This window comes from Eptatretus burgeri, chromosome 9, assembly GCF_056783735.1.
Source record: "Eptatretus burgeri isolate ZD-2024b chromosome 9, Ebu_testis_v1, whole genome shotgun sequence".
Lineage (NCBI taxonomy): Eukaryota > Metazoa > Chordata > Myxini > Myxiniformes > Myxinidae > Eptatretus > Eptatretus burgeri.
Genome location: NC_140969.1, coordinates 4,301,812 through 4,315,877, shown reverse-complemented (window position 1 = coordinate 4,315,877; position 14,066 = coordinate 4,301,812). Strand labels below are relative to the sequence as shown.

Genomic DNA, 14,066 nt, shown 5'->3' with positions numbered 1-14,066 from the left:
TGCTCATGTCTCGATGCCATTGTGTGTGTGTGTGTGTGTGTGTGTGTGTGTGTGTGTGTGTGTGTGTGTGTGTGTGTGTGTGTGTGTGTGTGTGTGTGTGTGTGTGTGTGTGTGTGTGTGTGTGTGTGTGTGTGTACGTTATCATGTCATTTTGAAAGTCCCGTATTAAATGTGACTTCCACACCTCCAAAATACTTGACACATGTACCGCCAGTGCAAGTGTTGAACCCAAGAACCATCTGTGGCAGTGTTGCATGACATGATTGTAATAAAGATACAATAAAACAAACTGAGTCACAGTTAAGCTTTCAATCAAATTATGGGCCCATAGCTTTACGAACAGGAACATGAACGTGATGGATGAAATGGAAATCTTCAGGGAATAATATCATTCCAACGTGAGTCCCAAAAACTATAATTATTTACCAAATACATGTTAGATGACACTTTTGGCCCAATGTTTGCATCATTAGTGACATGTGGAAGTGCCACGCCATTCCCCAACACATTGGGGTGACGATTTGGAATTTGTTTAGCATGCCGACCAGAAAGCGCATATTTTTTGTCCAAAGACACCTTGGGATGGTTAACGTCCACTGACAAACAATAGTGGCAGACTGGTCGCATGGCTTAATGTCTCATCTGACAGAGGATGTACTAATGAATTTGACAGCCTGCATGTGAAGCACCAGGATGATAATGTACCAACACATTAGAAGAATTCTTCCATTGAAAGGTTATAACGAAAAACTGAAATTGAAGTTTATAGTTAGGTCAGGAATCTAATGTTTTTAATGGTAAAATGCTTTGAGTTGGTCTTTATGGTGTGTCTGTTTAAACACACACAAGGGGTGTTCAAAATGTTTTCCAATGAGTCTCATGAAAGTTCAAGATGCACAAACATTATTTTTCATTTTTCAATACCTCACAGGTGGGGGGAAGGGGGGGGGATAAGATTTTTTTCTGCCCATAACCTGACCTTGGGTACCACGAACACGTACATATGCAAAATTTGGTGGAGATTGGCTCAGCCCTGTGTTTTTTTTATAATTTTCAATTGTACGTACACACACACACACACACACACACACACACACACACACACACACACACACACACACACACACACACACACACACACACACACACACACCTTACTTGATAAAGTAGGATATGTTTTTATTTATTTGATTTTGATGTAGCATCGTCTTTATAGAGCATCGGTGCTGCAGAAGCAGTTTCTTGCAAAGGGTTATACTGAGTGGTTTAGCATTGCCTTCCTGGTGTTTTATCCATACTCTATCATTTTCATTGTGTAATATCAAGGAAGGAAGCAGCATGTCCCATTTTTAAAGTCTTTGGTATGACTCGGTCAGGGTTTGAACCACCGACCTCCCAAACTCGGAGCATGCACTCAAACCGCTCTGACCATGACATCACCGAATCTGGCATGAGCAAGAAAATATATTTTAAAAATTTTACTTTTGTTTATTCACCTTGTTAAACTTTTATTTTTGCCGCTTTGTGAGTGTCTTGTTCACAAATCTTTTTGAAATCTCACGTGGGATCCCATGTTCAAATCTCATATCCTGTGTTGATTGGTCCATTATCCACCAATGTCCTTGTAGTAATTCATGCGTATGTACACTGTCTCTTCAAGTCCTTGTCCAGCCTTAGATCCCTGTTAAAAGCATATTGAAGAGACTGGGTTACTTTTGAAGAAATTTTAATAGTACCTCAAGTTGTCAGGAAAATAAATGTAAGGATGGATTGGATGAGCAGACAGATTAAATTATTCTCGTATTTGCTTTTTGTTGTTAGATTGCTTTATTTATCTATTAGATTTATTATCCCCACAGTTTGTAAAAATAATGCATGCACTCCTGGAAACCTGTCCAACACTGCAGCTTGTGATTGCAGTGAGATACACACTGTAGACCACTTGGTAAAGGAATTTCCCATACACCACCTTGATGGAGGATGGAATTTGCAGCAACAGATCACTGCACTAATCCAGGAGTGACTGAGGACTGCCCATTTCACTACCTAGTTCACTCAACTCAAATCAAACCACACAAATAAGAATAGAACAATGTCAAAAGTAAAAACATTTAACATCAGAATTAGTGTAGAAGTCATGTCCAATGACAACGCTGGAGATGTTACTCTGGAGAAGAATAGAAACTACCCTCCCCCAATTTTGGCTTTGAACCCCAACCTCCCCAAAACCTGCTCATCCAAACTCCACAACCCCCCCCCCCCTATTGTGAGAAACTTGTGTGGATCAACATACTAAATTATGAAACTCGTAATTCATGTATGTATATGGATCTACAGTAAAACTTGTAATTCATCATGCTGCAAGACCCATAGTGTGTGTCGTACTCGTATTGCATGAGGGTTGTATCGGCAACATAAACAATACTGACTTTTACTGGAGACATCCTTCTTGTGTTGGCTCATAATCATCTTCTGGCTGAAGATTTTTGTTTTTTAACTGTAAATATGTTAAAGAAACAAAACCAAAGCTGTACAGCAACATTCAAAATCTTGTCAAAGAAAATCTATTTATTGAGAAAAAGTGAGATCCAGGCACTATACAGTGATAAACGTGCAGAAATTAAAAAGGCTTTGAGAAAGTTTTGATGTTGAAATGTTAAATAATTGGACTTTGATCATTTGAATATGCCAAACTTATCAATACAAGGAACACTTGCGTGAGAAAAAAAAAACAATGCATACAAAAAGTATGCTGATAAAACTCAAAATGTGCTTCTTTACTATCCTCCGCTTATTGCTATATCACAGGCAGCATAAAGTGCTGTGCATATATTATATTCCAAAAATGGTCAAATTTGGATCCAAGAGAAATTTAGACGTGAGTAATTATTACATTCTTTGACTGCCGAAGAGAAGGCGTGTGCAAATGATTGCAGACTAAAACAAAATGAAATAAAATAAAGAAGAACTTTTATATAAGAAAGTGATAGAGTGTGAGGAATACAAGGTCTTAAGTGGTTAAAGACAAAGAAGAGAAACAGAAAATGAAAAGAATAAACTGAGGTTATGAAATATAAATTATTAAGAGCGAAAAACAGATTAAATAAAATGAAATCTTTTTTAAAAAACGACATATGGAAGAATAAAATTAAATGATGAAAGCCAATAGGTGAGGAGGAAAAGAGGGAGGAGGGTGGAAGGAGAGGGAAAGCAAAAACAACGAAGGGATGGAACAAAATAAAAGATGTAAACGAGAAAGAAAAGGTAAAAAACAAATTTGTTGAACAATACAATCAAAACGATAAAATAAAGTAAAAAGCCAGTCCAGGTAAAGGAAAAAGAGACTTTGAAACAGAAGAAACACATTACAAAAATAAAATAAAAAATGCCTTGGAGACTGAAGAACAAGACCCACTTCAGCATACTATAAACACAGCAGAATGTTCGGCAGTGTCGAGCTATATCTGACGAATGACACTTCTCTGCAAGGCAAGTTTTTTTGAACGCTCAGAGTAAAGTATACCCGAACCAAGACAGGCATCTAGAGTCTGAGCACAGGTGACGTGAGAAACGCTAACTTTGAACACATTGCATTTAGGATTGTGGAAGTTTTACAATACCTACGGATTCCAGCTCAGGCAATATATCTGTTAAGCTAACGCCACATGCATTTCGACACTCATCGATACAACTTGCACGCATACACCCTCAAATGTTTTTCAAAAAATTGGAAGCACAAAATCTAAATGAAGGGTGGTTCCAAAGAAAAATGTCTTTCGAGACATATTGAAGTGTTAGGACAAAACAACAGGTATGTTTTTTTGTTTTTTTTAATTCTTTGAAAGTTCAATAATTTCACAGATGATGAAAATGACTGAAAACTTTTTTGGAAATGCAAGTTGATAATTTGAGAATCGAAGGAAAGAAGAAATTTAAAGAAATGGACAATGAAATTATTGAACTTTGTTCAAAGCAAGTTGTTTCATCGAATACGTGCGTCTTTCCAGTGACGAAGCGCACAACATTATTTTTGTACCAAGATCCAATTACATACTCCCAAGGGAAACAACATCCCAAACCTCACCCAAAAATAATCATGCCATATTTTCATCACAAATTTCAAACAAACTTTGTAAAATGTTGAATTAACAGCCTTAGCAACATCATCTTGATTCACCCATTGTACAAGATGGCAGTTCTAAAGCGAATGTAACCTTGCACATAACTGGAAGTAACTGCGAACAAATATGTCAGCACAACTCTCGTCAGAAAAAAGTGGATAACAACAATAATAATATTAATGCCACTAGTGAATGCTCATTTAGGAATAGCATCATCTTGACAACGGAACACATTCAGTGATGATTTGAAGCCACAAGACAGAAGGCCAGCCTGACATGGTGCATGGTGACATGGATAGGGCAGTCATCAAATGGGTAACCTATGACATTGCTCACCTGGCTAGTGTTACAGCCAATTGGCAAAAGCAGTGCACAAATGAACTGCCTATCCAAGAACGTGACTCGACTCTGCATGAGTGTTACAGAATGTCAAGTGTCTCGGATAGCCCAGCCACCCGCTGGTGCTTCATTAGAGAACATAGTGCACAAGCAATAATTCATACTACAGTTGACTCTCACCAATTCAAATTGACGTGTTCTGAAATTGCTAAAATTCAAAATAGTAACATTTATTTATTTGACTTTCCTTTTTTTTCCTTCCCCTGACTCAGCAGAGCAATGATAACTTTTTATGGCAGATATTTACATCATCGTACAGGACCCATAGCAATATGGGCAGTCCCTCTCTTGCTCTCATGAAGGGTTAAAGCCAAAATTGGTAGTACTACCTTGCTTCTCAGCTTTGTCAACATCCTGTACTGCAGCAATATGTCCAGGTAGAATAGAGTTGCCACCCAAGTACAGTCTACAGGTCACTAGGAATAATTTGTATACAGTACAAGACCATGAATATTGAACAAAAGGGTTACTTTACAAACATACTGTACACGTCGCTTACAATGACATTACAGTCCTTCGCATACCTTCTGGTCATGACTTGAACTCATCCGGTGAAGGGCACTTTAGAGGATGAGGTAATGATCAAAGAAAGAGCAAGCAGTGCTGAAAACTTCCTGTCTATTGACCCAGATTCACCTTGTTTCTTTGAGCAGATTCCATACGGTAACAGTCGACAACAATGAGATGGTGCTGACAGGGATGTGAGGCAATAAAGGAACAAGGAAAAAGTTTGAAATAAAGAGATATAACGACTCTGGAAAAAAAAAAAACAATGAAGTTTATGATTGAAGAAACGATCAAGGAAGTTCAAAGCTGAGCTTGTGATCAAAAGCTACAGTGAGCCAATTAGGTACAAAGGTGCAGGCATTGTGTAATACGTAGTGGAGATGACGAACGGACACGTAAATTGTTCATAGGGAGTTAACAGGTTCAAATGAAGACTAAGAAAAGGGGCCATCTATGTAAGTCCTGGAAGAGAGGTTGGGAGGAAAAGGGGGAAGGGTGGGGGGAGAGTTGGAAGCATTGGGAGAGACAAAGAGAAGGATGAGAATGTGGAGATAAGTAAAATAAGGCCCAAAAAAAAAATGTTGCATTGGCGTAACGGGTCACTGAAAAATAGGGTAGGTCGGTCGGGATCTTTTTATTATTATTATTTTTTTCCTAATAAATCCCTCCCAAAATCTCCCCCGGCTCGAGTACCACCCTTTTTGTCGGTGGGTTCTGTCCGAAACACTTCCGGGTTTTTGCGATCGCGATCGCAATCAACAAGATACTTGAAAACGATAGCAAAACAACAAAAATAGCAATAAAATAGGGTCGGCAAAATTTTTCGATAGCAAAAAACCAAAAAAAAAAACGTAGGGTCGGCGGAATTTTTAGGGTCGGGCGGGTTACGCCAATGCAACATTTTTTTTTTTTTGGCCTAAGTTTGGGAGAATATAAGAGTATGAGAGAGAAGGAAAGGGGTAACTATGGAAGTGAGGAGGAAGTCAATTACTTGCATATGTAGTTACTAGATGAACCCTATTCGGAAAGTGAACGTCCATAATAAAATACAGTGCAGGCAATGCGATATAACTGAATAACTAACTAGCCGGGAGGCGACGATGGTTCACGGGCATTATTGAACAATGCCACGATAGGTACAGTTGAGTTAGTGGAAGCTTTTGAGGAAGCCTACCGTAAAAACCTATCTCTTCGGTCAAAATTGGCCAAATCAAATCGGATTTTTTTATATGTTGTACTTATGGACATCACACACAGTTTCTAGGAAATGAAATTGCGAGAAAAAAATCGAGAAAAAAGTTCAAGTGGGTGTGGCACCGCCCACAAGGGGGGTGGGACGTCCCTCATACAAAAAGACACAACTAGACCATGATATCTCGCTTGTGTCTAAGTTTCATCAAGATCGCATCAAACGTCACGGAACTATGCTCTGGAGAGAGTCACAAACAGACAGACAGACACACAGACACAACGAAAATAGTGGTCACTGCTGGTGCCCGTGAACCAATACTACTACTACTAATCCACATGTCCAGCTCAGGGGGCTTAACCATTTTGCACTTCGCTCACTTGGTGGGGGGTGGAGGGGGGGAGGGGTTAGAGGTGGGAGGTGCGAGGTTAGGGCAGCAATTTTGGAAATTATTTTGGACTGTGCCGGCGATAGCTCACCTACTCTTCGCAAAGGACACCATGGGATCTTTAACGTCCACCAAATAATGCAGGCAGAGGGGACGCCCAGCTTGATGTCCATCCGAAGGACAGCACATACATTGATGACACCGGGGTTGACAGTTTATAGCTGGGTCGGGATTCTAACCGAGGCTAGACAGTTTAGCGGCAAGTGTGCATTAAACTGAATAAAGAAACCAATAAAACCACAGATAGACATTAATTCTAGTACTAACGAGGCTAATCTCAAGGGAAATCCTTCACTAATCCCAGCCTAATCCTCACCTTAACCTCTGCATTAACTCCATCACAAACTAACAGGTGAACCTCAGCACAAGTGCAATGTTAATTCCAAGGCTAACTCCGTTACTAATCCCGAAGTCCAACTTGATATTGTGATAGTCTGATTTTTCAGTTTCCCCAAAGTAACCAGTGCACAACTTATAGTACATTACCTTTTATCGACGATTTCACTACCACGTGGTATAGGGAAACTAATGGGGCACAGTGGATTGGATGAAGGGAAATGCAGACCGCAATGCTCTTCGTACCTTTGCCGTCCTGCTTTGAAAAAGCAAAACATTTCCAAACGTCTCCTTCAGTCAAACCAAATCATGTATTTATAAAGTTCACACCAACTAAATGATAAAGTAAAAATGAGAATGATTGTGATGATGTGATGGCAGAGTCAATGCTTCACCCTAACTACAGCTCCTTTGCATAGATCTCAAAAGTAATCAAACTCAAATGCTCTTTCACCATCTTGGCCAGGCTTAGCACTAGGGTATCGTATGGAAACTGCTTAAAGCTTCCCATCTATCAACCTGGATTTGCCTTGTATCTTCAAGAAGATTTCATATGGCTACGGTGTAAAATAATGGGGCATGTCGAAAGTGCAGAAAGCCACAAGAAGAAAAATCTGGGTTAATGGATAGGAAGTATGTTTGATACAGAGATCCAAAGTGGAGATACCTTGTGGAGATATCTACCAATCACCATAACGGATGACAGCTATCTTTGAGTCCATCGGTATAACTTATGGAAGCAAATGTTTTCATTTTGTTGTGTTCAGTTTTGTGTCCACACGTCCATCGTCATCATCCATCTGAGTTTCTGGAAGCTCCAAGCAGCTGAGCCCAATGCACAATGCTTCTTTTGCTCAGACGAAGGACTGATGTTCAAAAAAGTCAACTGCACCTCATTTCCCAATGGGAAATGTACTTTTTTATCAACTTTTAATTGGTTAAAGTCATCGTTTATCCTATCTGCCGACACTGGCTAACACTAGCCTTCACAGAGATGAATGTTCCATTTAATCTCCAACGTATGTAGCCTAAGTGAATGGATGTGGGTTTCATTGCTAAAGGGCTAAATGATACAGTATTCAATACATCTGATGAAACAGAATGCAATACAGTAGAAGAGATACCCCTAACATAAAAACAAAACAAAACATAAAGCAGTCTATTTGAATTGGTGGATTCAAGTTGGTGAAAATGGTATACATAGGAAACCATTTAAATTGTTGCAATTCAAATTAGTAAGTTTTCAAATTGGCAAGAGTCAACTATATTTGCTTCATTTTGCCCTAAAAGTGCATGGAGTTTGTGAAAGGTGAGTCAAAAAATAGTTCTTCATAAGTCTTTTATTGTCCTCTTAAGTTTTCTTTTTTGGCATACAAATGCAAGGAGCCTCGTCCATAAGAGCAGGATCCTTAAGTCTTAATGGTGGCTTGACAGGTTTGACTGGCCCTGTATCTCTGTCGTATCCTGGTTGCCACCAGTACCATTGCTTGTGTAGCTGCCACCCCTATCAGTCTCTTTCCCAGACAGGATCCTCAAGATCTCAGAGAGTTGCCTCTCCATACAGGAAATCCTTCCACTAAGGAAACGCACATCTTCTCGAAGATCATTCCTTGCCTCAAGAACAGCAGCTTGCAGGCTTTGTTCAGCAATGGGCCCAAATGGTGGACAGCCAGAGGGTATTCCGGCAAGTACAGGGCTGGGGCCCGGTGAGTTCCGATTACCCAAACCTGCCCAGTCCAATCGCTGGTTGCTTTGAGTGATTCCACTGTCACATGAATCTGTTTTGTGCAATGGTGTCTTTATGGGTGTTTCATCTGGACATACAAGCCCAAGAGATGCCATTTCAATCGTCTCAGGCATCTTTACACCCGCAGGTGTTTCGGCCTGCTGTGGTTGCTGTGGCTGAGCAGGAGGCGAAACAAGAGCTCCCTTAAGCCGTGACCAACCACGCGGTCCCGCTGGACGTCCTGATGTCTCTACCAAAGGCTTAGATCGAGTGCTGGTAACTGCAAGTGATTGCGTTGGCCTCTTGTTGTCTGTTGTGAGAAGTAATGAGCAAGGTTTGACTGCTGCAGTTGGAAAGGGCACGGGTGTTGTCTCTGTAACAGTGACTATGCTTGATTGTGGTCCGCCATTGACCATCGGAGAGCCAGGGCCAAGTGTTCCAGCCGTCCATTCAATGTCAGACCTCTGCTGCCGTCCAGCAGTAAGGCGTGCCTCTTTCTGCTGCTTAAAGCGCTGGAAAAGCTTACGTACAGGGTGGTCATTTGGTAGCTCAAACGGTTGCTCATTCTTCTGTTTCTGCCGCTCTTCTTCTTCCTTTTTCATATCAGAAATTTTTCTGAAGACAATCTGTCATTGCAGAAAAAAAACAAAACACAATGTCGAAGTGAGATAAATTATATATATACAAATATAACATTGCAGCAAGATTTTTGATGTACTATTTCGATTATCTAGGGAAGAAAATAAAGTGATAGAAATTAAATGAACAACAAACATATTCATTTTGAAAGCAAAAACAAGAGGTCCATGGCAGGAGATAAAGAGCTGTATGTCAAAAGCAGCACAATAAACATGAGAATATGTGATGACTTGAAAATTAGAATCGTATAAAATCAGGAACTTGAAAATGCATATTTTTAAGCCACAAAATACAAACATTCCCAATTCATACACTAATATGCATAATTATTTATTTATTTAATTAAGATTGAAACTTAAGAGTGAGGTGAGAAGAGTGTGGGGTGAAGGGGGGGGCAGTGGGACTAATGAACCATGATACCAATGACTGTTGCAACCAACACGATGCCCCTTAATCAGTCATGTGCACACAATACAAGATGATTATAAGGGCACATTGTATAATGAATACACAGACCATGTCATGTTCATGGAAGAAACGCTGACCCTCTGGACATGTAAACACCAATGTCAATCTCGTTAGTATAAATAATGCTTGATATAAACATAATGCTCATCAATGTGGATGTCTATTGCATTTCCAAACACGCTTCCGGAGAAGTAGATGATGCTCTCGTGAGACTGGGTACACAATATTATAAGACAACAACAATCAAACACTGTTGGACCTTTTCCACCATTTAAAATGCCACTCATGCGTACGGCTATTGCAAATATGATTCATTTACTGATGTCTGACATTTCTAAGCCGTGCGTCCAAATAACATTTTGATGAGTTCTTCATGCTTCGAGTGCCTGACAGGGTACTTGGCTGGATGATATTTCAATGCATGGATGAAACAATCTGCCCAAAACAAAATCTTATCACACTCAAAAAACCATCTCCTCTTGTAGTGGGTCCAATAAACGGTCCATCTGGCACTCGTATCAGCCTGTTTCCCTAACCATGTGCAATCCACAAGTGGAGTCCAATGAGCCAACAGGCATCCCTGTCTCCCATAAGAGGCCAAGTAACTCATTGTTATCCAGAGGCACAGAGTTTGTGGGCAGAACTGGAGGGGGAAGGGAACAGTGGGGGAATAAGAGAGGGAATGTACAGAAATTTTCAGTTTATACACGTCACAACCAAGGCTGCCGTTCCTGCAACTGTAAACAATAAGTTCATCATGATCTGCACAGCAAACCAAAGCAAAAAGAAGAAGAAGACATTGTGCCAAGCACGATACTTTCAAAATCCATAAAACAAATTTGACCTCAAAAATAATTGGCTGGTTGAATTCAATGACCTGAAATATAAATACTCTTAAAATTTCAAGTCAATCGGATGAAAATTGAGGATTTTATAAATACCACCATAGTTGTTGACCTTGGGACTATGTTGACCTTTTGGTCCATGTTGACCTCAAAAATAATTGTTTGTTGAATTCAGTGACCTGAACTGAAAATCCTCTTCAAATTTCAAGTCAATTGGATGAAAATTGAGGATTTTAGAAATACAACCTTAGTTGTTGACCTTGGGCCTATGTTGACCTTTTGGTCAATGTTGAGCTTTTGGTCTTTTTGTCAAAATCTTCGATTTTGCAGGTAATTAAACAAAATAATAACAACACACCTTTATTTATTTACTTTTTCTTGCAGTTCCATTTTCTCATATACATGGGTGTAGAATTCCTGCTCTATCTCCAACAGAATCCATCTGCGACACAGACATTTGATATTTCACTGCAATCTTTACAAAGACGTGAAAATATATTTGTAACTAGCACTTCCGGTTCCGGGTGCATTCACGTTTGATGCTCGATCCAGAGTTCCTCCCTCCAGCTCATAAAAGCTAAGTTTCCCAGGCCAAATCCGTTGTTTTATGTTATATTTTCATTCCTGCGTTGCTGGTCGTGTTTTTGCCCAATTTTGTGTGTCAAACCGTACCGAGTGATGGTGAATTGTCGAATTCATGTCCCTATCGAAGTCCAGCCTACTCTCCTTGGGCTTGGATAGTTGGCATGTTGCTTCTGTATTTGATTTAAACACATATGATTCGTTTTCGCTTCTCCCCCCCCCAAGTATTGTTATTTCAGATCCCTCAGCTTGATCCTTTTCCCCTCCTCGCTCCAAAAAAACCCCCAAAAACAAGATAAAACTAAAAAGCATCTGAAACTGCAAAGGCCATCCACATCTGCTTTGGACTCGAAACTTGATGAAAATGACAGTTTAAAAAAAAAATTGTACATTTTATTAAATTGTGCTCTCCACAATCTCATAATAAAAGTTTTTTTTGAAGATTTGATGACAAAAGGTCAATTGGTAAAAATGTTACGGCCTGGACGTACACACTGAATCCCCATAGTAAACAAGGATATCAATTAAAACATTTATGGCTGGTCTACCACTTCACTGATGACATCATCCTTACAATCTTCCATTCCCTATTGTGAGTAGAATGAGATATGCCAAGTTTCAAATTTTTCTGTTCAGCGGTTTTTGAGATATAATGCTTGAATATGTTTTTGCATTAAATCCAAGATGGCTGCTACACCACATGACAAGTGGTTGCGAAGAAAAAAAATGTAAAAAAAAATTAAAATAAAATAAAAACACCAACAAAAAGGGTTGAACAACAATTATCTACCGATATAAAACACAGTGTGTGTTTGTGTATTTGTTTATCCCCCTTCATGAGGACGATTTAACTCTGGTTTTAAAGGCCAATCTTTCAACACGACTGTTCACTTTGGTCTATTTTTCAGGATAATGGTACAGAATGAAACGGAAGACCAAGAAGGAACCCAAAGTAGCGTTTTTAAAAATAACAATAAATACAAGGCGCAGGGAGGTGAAATTTGCTTCACATGACGTGCAACACGAGCATAATAAAATGAGTGTTCATTTACGTCCGTAGGATGTTTAATAAATAAATGACGCTCAGCCGAGGCTTCAGACTTTGTCACGCTCACGAGGCTGTACTGTCGACATGAAACATCCCAGAAGATAAAGAAAATAGGGTCACATTTTTACATGCAGTGTTTTAAAATAACGCTTCTTGCTATGAAACATAATATCTTCCAGTCTCCTTGAATAATTAGAATAAAATAATTCCAACCTGTCATTTTAACGGGCTTTTATACGAGTAGTAATAATATTATTGAAAATGATTTAAAAAAAAATTCTTAATTTGTCTTCTCCATGTTCTCATAATAAAGCTTTGCTGAAAATTTGATGACAAAGGCTCAAATGGTGAAAAAAATTAAAAATAGGTTACGGCCTAGAGCCCTAGACACACCCTCCCATCTATTTTTGAAACATTCCTCTTGAATGAGTTCAGTCCTCAAACTCTTGGGACTCACTATCAGAAATTATCTTTCTTGGGCAAACCACATTTCAAAGTTGGCCTCAAAAGCCAGTCACCAACCTGGCATCCTACATTGTGCAAAGTCCTTCCTTGACACACCTGAACTCTTATCTAGCTACAAGGCCATTATCCAAATCCTGGGAGCCTGGTGTTGGCTCAGTGGTTAGGGTGGCGGCTTGGGATCCTCGGGTCCTGAGTTCAAGCCCTGTCGGCCGCTGAATTAATACACCAGGGGATTGACTCAGCCTGTCATCCTTCCGAGGTCAGCGAAATGAGTACCAGTTCCAGTGTGTGTACTGGTAGAGGGACACTGCATCAGCGACACAGTCGCGCTTCAAGAAATGATAGCTTCCCCGTCAGCTAAGCTGCCATACGACCACCACAATCCAAATCCTGATGAAGTACTGGGTAAAGAAACAATTCTGCATATATAAGTAAATAACACCCCAATTTCCCTTAAACATGAAGTGTTTCTGACGATGAAAATACAGAAACCTTCATATAGGTTGTTAAAAAAAAAATTTTTGAAGGGGGCCAGGATGAAGAGGGCACCACACTTAGTATTGCCCCGGAGCCTATTCTGGCTTTCGGCAGCAGTTCCCCCCCGTTTGTGCAAGAAGCACAAGGTCTGCCAACAACCCCCTTCTGGTAAAACTCCCAAAATCCAGAATGACTGTTCACCTCCACTCAATCGTTCCTCATTTCTCCCACCTATACAATCAACTTCCACATTCTCTTTAATGTCATTCTTCACTCCAAGTTTTCATGACAGCTGTTCACCATCATCTCAGATCATCCTCCATCCAAAACCATGATCTTGTCTCCCCTTGTCAATTCTCCCTAAGCCCACCTCTTTCCAACTTTCCTGTTTTCCTTCCCGATAGTTTATTTCTGTATCCATCTTGTCCACACCATGTGTTCTCCACTAATCCTCATTCCTCCTCAAATCCCATATCTTCGAAGTTTCTCTCCATCTTGTCCCTCAACCCCACTGTTGAATGTTTTCCCATCTTATCCTGCTGCTCGTTTCGTTCTGCTGTGTCCTGATCTGTTCTGTGTTCTTGCTTTTCCATGAGCCTCGACTCTTCCATGAGTCATGTGATTTACATCCTTCATTTGCATCAGGAATTTAAAATAGAAAGAAAAGATTCAAAATGAAGTTAAGTGTATGGAGTTTGATAAAGAAGATGGAAATTTAAAAGCTCAAGTTACAGTGCGATGGCATTAGGTTTGACATATCCCGACCAATCCATTTACTTGACTCGCACAAACGCTTTTCTCAGACATTGATAAACA

General features: G+C 39.8%; 1 protein-coding gene across 3 annotated transcripts in view; it reads right to left on the bottom strand.

Moving 5' to 3' along the window:
- Nucleotides 1-2,406: 2,406 nt before the first annotated feature.
- KCNH1 (potassium voltage-gated channel subfamily H member 1) overlaps nucleotides 2,407-14,066 on the bottom strand; it is a 559,936-nt gene continuing 548,276 nt past the window's right edge. For 2 of the 3 annotated variants that reach the window (XM_085893960.1, XM_085893961.1), the window contains one exon: nucleotides 2,407-9,352. In XM_085893960.1, the coding sequence (XP_085750086.1) occupies nucleotides 8,417-9,352 (936 nt within the window). In that variant the 3' untranslated portion in view covers nucleotides 2,407-8,416. The remainder of the gene's footprint in view (nucleotides 9,353-14,066) is intronic. The other variant, XM_085893962.1, reaches the window with a different exon arrangement.